The 8687-nt window shown below is 40.6% G+C and overlaps 1 protein-coding gene across 1 annotated transcript; it reads right to left on the bottom strand.

The window, feature by feature from the left end:
* Positions 1-1011: 1011 nt before the first annotated feature.
* On the bottom strand, positions 1012-1518 carry LOC147509874 (uncharacterized). The gene has a single exon (XM_086597942.1). The coding sequence runs from the start codon at positions 1516-1518 to the stop codon at positions 1012-1014; it is 507 nt and encodes a 168-aa protein (XP_086454068.1).
* Positions 1519-8687: the final 7169 nt, after the last annotated feature.

Raw genomic sequence — 8687 nt, 5'->3', positions numbered from 1 at the left:
AGTGACACATTTCTGCACATAATTGACTTCAATGCCTGAAATACATAAAAGGACATAATCATCATTAACTCTTATTTATTACTCGCATAATTGGTCTAAGTATTATTGTTAGGGGGTTTAAACTACAATTTTGGGCTCTTATCATTGAGTTTCATGCCATGCTCTCAGAGAACGTCAAATGCACGCTTCAAGTGGGTGAGATTATCTCCTCTTTGGACTCTTGAGCAGGAGATCATCTACATACACCTCCAGAATGTCTCCCATTAATTTTTCATACATTTTGTTCACCAAGCGCTGGTACGTGGCCCCCATATTTCTCAGTCAGAATTGATAACACTACATGCTATTCTCGGTTATGAAACTTGCATGTTTGTGGTCTTCTTCATGCAGTGGGATCTGGTTGTAGCTAGATGACCCATCTGTGAAAGAGAACAGTTCATGTCCAGCCATCGCATCTACCTATTTGTCAATCCGCGGTAGAAGGTAACTGTCTTTTAAACATGCGCGGTTTAGATCCGTGAAATCAATACATATTCTCCATGACCCATTCTTCTTACATACTGGGACAATATTAGAGATCCAGGTGGGGAAATGGATTTCCCTGACAAAATTAGCTGTCTTTAGTTTTTCAACCTCGGTTTTTACCACTTTGGACCTGTCAGCACCTATCCTTCTCGGTTTCTGCTTGACTACTACTGCATCACTGCGTACATTGAGCCAATGGCATGCCACGTGGGGGTCAATTCCTGACATTTCTTCGAATGACCAAGCAAACACGTCTGTGTGTTCTTAGAGGAATTGTATTAGAGCCTAACACTCTTCAGAACTCAACAAGGTGCCGATGAAAGTGGTTTTTCGCGAGCTGCCTCCTATAATTTCCACTTACTCTAATAGTTCCAGTGAGGGGGGACCCTCCCTCTCTTTTGGGACCAGATCCGAGAGAAGGGGATCTAACTGTAATTGCTATTTGGCAGGTTGCCCCACCTCCATTGGTTCAAAAAGGAGTGGGGACTACTTCATTGCCATAGCATAGCATACCTTGGCAGCCACCTGATCCCCTATGATTGTTTCAATTTTCCCATTGTGTGGGAACTTCAGACATTGGTGATAGGTGCTTGGGATAGCTCTGAGTCTGTGTAGCCAGGTCCTGCCCAAGATCATGTGATAGGGTGTATTAGCTTTTACCAGAACAAAGTTTATGATGAGAGTTACCGGACTAGTAGCTACGGGTAGTTGGATTTCCCTAACCGTCAAAGCTTTGTCCCCACTGAATCCATATTGGTTGGAGTTGGTGGCAACCATCTCAGAATCAGGAATCTGCAGCTTCTTGAATGTGTCATAGTATATCACATCTGCTGAGTTGCCTAGATAAACCAATATGCGATGCAAATCATAATCTCCAAAAGGGAGTGTCAGAACAAGTGCATCTTCATGTGGGCTTTGGATGCTACAACAGTCGGCCTCAGTTAAGAGGATAAGTAGATTTTTGTGGGGTACCGCGTTGACTTGTGCACCCATAGTTAGTTCGCTGTTCACGATCCTTATTTGCTTGGTGATGTGCATTTGATGATGTGTGCCCTTTTCAGTGACATGCCCACTTCGTTTGCTTGCCTTTCCGAAAATCATATTTAGCTAGAGGCGGCCATTGAGCGGTCTAGTTCCCCGGGGATCCCGAATCGACGTGATCGATCTCCTCAGTCATTTAGCCTTAGGTGTGCTACAAACTGCTTTAAATACCCCCATTCAATCAGATCCTGTAGTCCATTTTTTAGGGTCCTGCAGGCTCTGGTGTTGTGACCCTTACTTTTATGGAACTTATAGTAGGTCCTTTGGTCTCTGGTACCCAAGGAGCCTGGCTTAAGCAGAGCTGGCCATTTGAGGTAACTCTGATTCTTGATGGAGTCTAGAACCTCATCTGACATTTTGTTCAAAGGGGCGAAGTTTCTGTCCATTAAGGGAAGAGCTTCTTCAACTCCTTCCACTCATGGCTTGTTATGTAGTTTTCCATCTGCACCACTGGTTACATCCTGGTACTGACTTCTGGGCATCCGTCCCTTTGATGGGGAATCAGCCCTTTGGCGGCCACGATTACGGTCTCTTTTTCGACTTTTGAAGGGAAGAGTTCCCTTCTCGATGGGCCACAAGAGCTGTCCGACTAGCCTTTTCTGCTTCCTGACGTCTGTTCAGGACATCCTCCTCCCGGCATGAGTATCAACCCTATCTAGGAGTTCCCTAAATCACAGGGTGGTTTCTTGGAGAGGGATCATAATAAGGCATTGTTTTCATCCAACCCTTGTTTGAAAGCTATTATGGCAGTTTATTCGTCACAAGACTCTATCTGGATTGAAATTTCCATGAATCGTTGCATGTAAGACCTCAATGCTTCTCCGTCCTTTTTCTTGATGTTGAACAATGCGTCAATCCGCTTTGGTTGGTTCTTGTTGCATGAGTACATGTCTATGAAGGTCCAAAACATTTTTTCTGAGGACCTGATCAGTTGCTCGGGTAACCTGTGGTACCACTAGAGCGTAAATCTAGACTGGGAAGCTTTGAACTCTTAACACATGACGTGGTCATACCTTTCATATTGTCCCATAGTTGCTCGATATCTGAATACGTGATCTACTGGATCTGACTTGCCATTGAAGACACTAAACTTTGGTTGTCGTTAGCCGCAGGAGTAAGGCTTTCTCATTATTCAAGATGCGAAAGGAGATTTGCCTGCCCCCATTATGGCAGATTAAACAAGGGAGTCTTGCATATTTCTCCCCTTGCCTGTCATTCGATGCATCTGATGTATCAGGTCATTTTTCTCAACTTCCCATGCAGTTTCTTTGGTGGAATGCTTCTTAGTCTAAGCTTTTTTCCTGTGTCTAGGGTCGACGTCACAATCCTGGTCAGTGGACACTGGTTCGGATGCCGTATCCGAGTCCTCATCTGAGTTGCTGTATTCTAACTCAGATGTCTTGCGTCGAGCTGGGCTCCCACGCCTTGGGTTCTTTGCATGACCACCTTCTGGAAAGTCGTCATCATCAAGATCGATGAGTAGTTCCATTCCTGTGTCAGATTGATAAAAATGCCTCAGCAGCTGTACTTCTCGTTCAAGATTGCTTCTTTGCTGTTCCAGAGCCTATACTACCTGGCTTGCCTGAACAGACTCAGGGTTGGTGAGGACAACATTCTCACCATCTTGATGCTCCTCTTGAGCGTTATTCTTGGGGCTTGCACCGGGAGCAACTGGTCCGTCGGTGTTGGTCATAGGTCTTTGGAGGTGGTTATTTGCGTCATTATGACCGATGTTCTCCCCTCCTTCAGGTATCTCGTGCTCTTCTTCTCTCACAGCGACGTTGCACGTGGTAGCACCACCCTTTGTTTTCTTTGCTCCTGCCATCACAATGGTAAGAATTTTTAAACTAAATCAGTCGTTTGAACGAATGTTTACCTGCTTTTGTACCCATAGACGGAGCCACAAGATGTAGGGGAGTTTTCGAGTATCCCCTAATCTTCCTCTGTGCCTTGTGATCCAGAAACTTTGACTGAGTAGAGAAGGGATGAGATGATTGTGAGTTCAGGGTTGAACCTCCTGGTGGCTGCCTACGTATCTCCCTCTTGAATTAGGAGAATCAAACCCTATTTTGCGTAGTTCCTAAAAGTGAATCCCTCTGGTTCTTATAGGAAGAGTTACAAGAATTTTAGGTTTAGGGCTGTCCTCATCGCTTGTGAGTTCCTTTCCATCCTCGGACTCTACCTTCCGATTAGGATTCCTCTCCTTATGGAAGTCTGAAACTAGACTATATCTTATGAGAGGTAAGTTTCCTTGTTGATCATAATGTCCCATCGTACATGGGAAGATTATATCTAAAAGGTAACTCCTAAGATATGTCATCACGATTCCTTCTTTATCATCAGAGATCGCCCTCTTCAGTTTCTTTTTGTTTAGGAACTATTTATATCAGTTCCTAACGACTTGAAGAATTGTCATACTTAGAGGCGGTCAGCCACATGCCTAGCACATGCCCACTAAACACTCGTGCTAAGCACGAGATCACTTATTCACAGAACTGATCCGATGGACCTCATCTGATTCTGAACATCTATAATCTTAGGTTATTTTCCATACACGTGTCATTTATTCAATGACGGGAAATCCCCCCTACATATACTATATAGAAAATGTCTAGTTTTTGCAAAATGTTACTATTCCACCACCAAAGAAAAATATGTTTTGTCCTTAAACTATGAAGAGATAAGGAAAGAGATTACCATATAAACATGAGCAAAAACGGCGATATCTCTGTATTCTATTCTTCATGATGAAAATATACCAACCCTTAATAGGTTTGGGGCATGGGTTGTTTGATATTGAATGAGAAATACATGGTTTATTATACTAATGATAATTATTCTACTATGAAAATCTTTTTTTTGTTTTTGTATTTTTGAAAACTTATGCAAATGCAGAAAAGAATAAAAAAAAATGGAATATTTTGGCATGATGTATATGTACGTATTACCTTCTACTCATATACCCAATTCCTCAAAAGAAATGAAACAAGTAGATAATAATATATATAATCTAACTTATACTACGTCATACACGTGAAAAGAAAAGTACAAATAAATATATCCAATTATACGGACACTAAGGAGATTTCCTAATCAGAATCCATGCGTGACTCGTCGCGACGTCTAGAAGATCCTTCTCCTTGACGGCAGGTCCTAGCATGTCTCTCACTTCGCGGAAGCACATCTCTGCTTCTGCTGGAAAGACTGCTACTCCTCCTTGATGTTATGCTGAGCTGCCATGATATCTTGTTGTGCACGCCTGAGTTGGCTGACATGCTGAGCCAGAGTCCTCTGGCCTCCATGGAGGAAGTGAATTCCGTCTATGGGCTAGGTGAACACTCGGGTGGCACCTTCAGCGAAGTAGTCCACTCGCTCTTTAGGCTGCGCTTGCTCGGCTGCTCTAGCAGCAGGGGGATACCAAAAATCCTGGACGCAGGGGGCATAGATGGGACCTAAGGTAGTGCCCCTGACCTCCACTAAGGCGTCCGGTACTTCAAAGCCCCAGTGCTACATGATCTTGGTGACCAGCACTGGTAGAGGGGCAGATGTCTGCTTCGGTTTACAGAGCTGCTCGAAGATAAAGGAGACGATGCAGAAGCTGTTATTCTACTCTTGAAGAATCCATAAAATGTGAAGCATCACCTTACCTATATCCGAAGGCTTGGTCGAGCCTAGCAGGTTGTAGTCATCCAAATCGAAAGTAATCGCTAGTCAAGTTCCTACGTGAGCGAACTCCTAAATGCACAGTGACTTGGGGCTTTTAACCCCCTCGAGAAGCGTCTCTACCATCATCACGTCGATGGTCTTGTTATTTGGGGACTCACTACAACAAATATGGCATATGACATCACTTTAGCGAAGTGATGTTATAAGAAAACTATGACATCACTTTTCTTAGCATGTGATGTAATAATTATCACAATTTTTTTTTTAACATCACTTATTTCAGAAGCTGATGTAGTAGAGTTGTACAACATCATTTTAATTAGTGATGTCGAGATAGTGATATAGTAACACTTTTTTACGTCACTCGCTGTGTCACTTATAAAGTGATGTAATATCTATGTATTCAACATCACTTTAAAGGTGTTGTCACTCACCGTGTCACTTATAAAGTGATGTAATATCTATATATTCAACATCACTTTAAAAGTGAATTTGCTAAGTTTTCGAAATCACTTATAATATTACTTCCAGAAATATTATTATTAATATACCTCTTAATTAAGTTAATTAGTTAGAAAAAGACCATCTAAAAAATTAGGTTAAATAGAAATGAAATAGGGTGCACGCTGCTTTGCTAGACTAGCCGCCCTTAAACAAAAAATAAAAAATAAAAAACCGCAACCAATACCCAAAAGGCTTAAACCCCATAAGCAAGGTCCGACCCATAAATTTATAAGACCTAATACATACGAAGAAGAAAATTAAAAATGGAACTCGCCCTCACTTCTAAATTTTGGGGATTTTAGGGATGATCTTCAATATTTTATTTTCCATAACCCTACAGTCTTTCATTAAACTAAAATCAAAGATTGATTGCCGCGTGCAAACGAGTTTGATATTAATCAATTACAACATTGAAAGGTTTTTGGATAAACGAGTAAGGTTTTTCAATTTTAAACTTTGTTTTCTGATTGAATTGTGAATACCAATACCATGCTAATGAGCAAGGAACGAAGCTGCTTCTCTAATAGCCCCGTTGAATAGGAAGGCGAATGCTGACTCGCTATCTAGCTCACAGAGAGGACTTTCTTTAAACGAACTAATGCTAGTTGAAATAAAGACCAAGTAGACTATTTTCGACTTCGTAGAGGTATGACTAATTTCAATTATGATTGTAGGTCTTACATCATTTAGTATCTGATAACCTTTAGAAGCTTAAGGTCGGCCTGATAACTCTAACTTGCTATTTGCAATACCTTAAGTTCTATCCATTTCTTTTGGTTGAAGTACTTTGTCATTCTAAGACATTATGTTGTCTTTATGCCTGACTTATTGAATAAAAGAACAAGTAGCAGGTTTAAACTTTGCCTTTTGAAATGAAGGTCAAATGCCTTGTTTCGTACACCCTGGGGTTATGATTCTTTTCTATTTTTGGAAGAGAAAATGGGTGGTGCATTAAATTGTCCATTTAAAGTTTCATGAGATTTTACTGCATTCAATTGTGGGTGAATACCAAATTGGTGTTTGGGAGCCATATACTTATGCTAACTGAGTTGATTTCATCTCTAGGAACACATATATTCTGAGGCCCATTAAGTATGTACACTCAATGGGAATGACATTATGAGTTATTGATAGGGTTATATACTAAAAGCATTACTTTTGTATTAACTCTAATTATTTATATTTTGAATGAGAATCATATGGGCAAATGTTATGCATATTATATAAGTTATTAGTTATATGCATGTGTCTAATACTTTATGTTGTAGATGATATGGTGTGTGGTGACACACAGAAGATCATATCATCGCATGGTAAAATATAACTAAACGTTCACAACCTAAATGGATTTGGACAAACCATTGGTACGGTTGTAGTATAATCTGGTATTAGTCTATCTTGACTACAGGATTACACTAGTACACTTTGTGTGTATTGGATAGGACCAAGTGAGGTTGTTTCTCTTTATACTGACTATATAAGAGAACAAACACCTTTGTAATTATGGATGTTTGTCCTCTTAATCCGGATATAATAACGGGCACTTACGTGCATTGTACATTGCTTTAAATCATCAATGAGTGAGATTCATTTGTGAATCAACAAACTCGATGGATTGGGTAATGGCATTGTATGTAAGGTGTGCTGTTGATTATAGAAGGAATCCGTGACTTGCAGGAAGTCGGGTTGACGATGTCCCCTTGAGGAGCTCATAAGGATTGTCATGTAAACCCTACAGGTGGATTTAATCCTACATGACAATGAGGTTGAGTGGTACTACTCAAGGACATAAGAAGTTGATTAATATAGTTGTCAATAACTTGACTTAATCAACGGGCATTCGATATCTTAAACACGGGGAGATCAACAAGCAATTAATATGGAGCCCATAAATGTAACACGTAATTTGGGATTAGGGCGGTAGTGCAACAATGGCCTTTAGTGGAATAAGTCATTTGTTGACAGACTTGAACCGTGTGTTCTGGGCGAACATGGGAAGCCCAAGCCCGTCAGGAGGCCCAACCCTAATTTCTCCTCATGGTCCCTATTGTAGCCTATAAATAGAAACCTCTTTCTCTGGCCGTTTTTCAACCAAAGTTTTTGCTCAAGAAAAGTAGATCTAAAATCGGTTCCAAATTCTGCGTGTGAGAGAGGCCAAGAGAGAAAGAAGAGGGTGGTAAATCGTTTCCCACACAACGTCCATTCCATTGATAGGAATACAATAGAAGATCAAGAGGTAGATTCGGATTCGTAGATCTTGGATTCTCAGAGTTATCTTAGCCGATCTAAAGGTATGATTTCTATCCAAAACCGTGAGAACCCCTTATTCCGCTGCGCGTGGGTTTTCACGGTTTGTAATCATTCGGTGCAACCATAACGGTTCTTACGGTTATATCAGGGCGCACCCTAGCTTTCCTTGAGCTGGTAATTGTAACTCAAGTACGAATCTTTCCTGTAAATGGTTGTAGGTTTAATGAGCTGAAGCTGTTACTTTGTGGAAGTTTCTGACCAACACTTGCACGTATAAATATTGCTTAATAGGCATGTAGTAATAGCTTAAATAAGACTATTGAACACTTAGTCTTGTTGCTTAATTTGCGATTGCACTTTCTTATAGTTCTAAACTTAATCTGTCTGGCCATAGATGAATTGACTAATCTTCTAATAAATGAGCTTTTTACATACTCTGAGCTTGTGAGGATACCAAAGTTAGGAATCAGTTTTACTTTTATAAAGGGTGCATATCTTTGACAAACTAACAGTTATTTCTTTTATTAATTTCTTAAAATTGACAAGTAGGCTCTTGGCTTTTCTATACAACTGAGTTCTTGGACCCTTTTTAACTGAAGCGTACCATTTGAAACTGTGGTAGGGGATGAGGTGATGTTGAGAAAAAGGATGTGTATGGGGTCCATATAGTCATTGGGAACCTTGCTTTCTGAGAAGTGATT

The sequence above is a fragment of the Coptis chinensis genome, chromosome 3 (genome assembly GCF_015680905.1).
Source record: "Coptis chinensis isolate HL-2020 chromosome 3, ASM1568090v1, whole genome shotgun sequence".
Classification (NCBI taxonomy): domain Eukaryota; kingdom Viridiplantae; phylum Streptophyta; class Magnoliopsida; order Ranunculales; family Ranunculaceae; genus Coptis; species Coptis chinensis.
This window is presented reverse-complemented; position numbering and strand designations above follow the sequence as displayed.

Excerpts from the sequence above, each read along its gene's own strand:
- LOC147509874 (XM_086597942.1), bottom strand. The coding sequence starts at position 1,518 with ATGGGTGCACAAGTCAACGCGGTACCCCACAAAAATCTACTTATCCTC.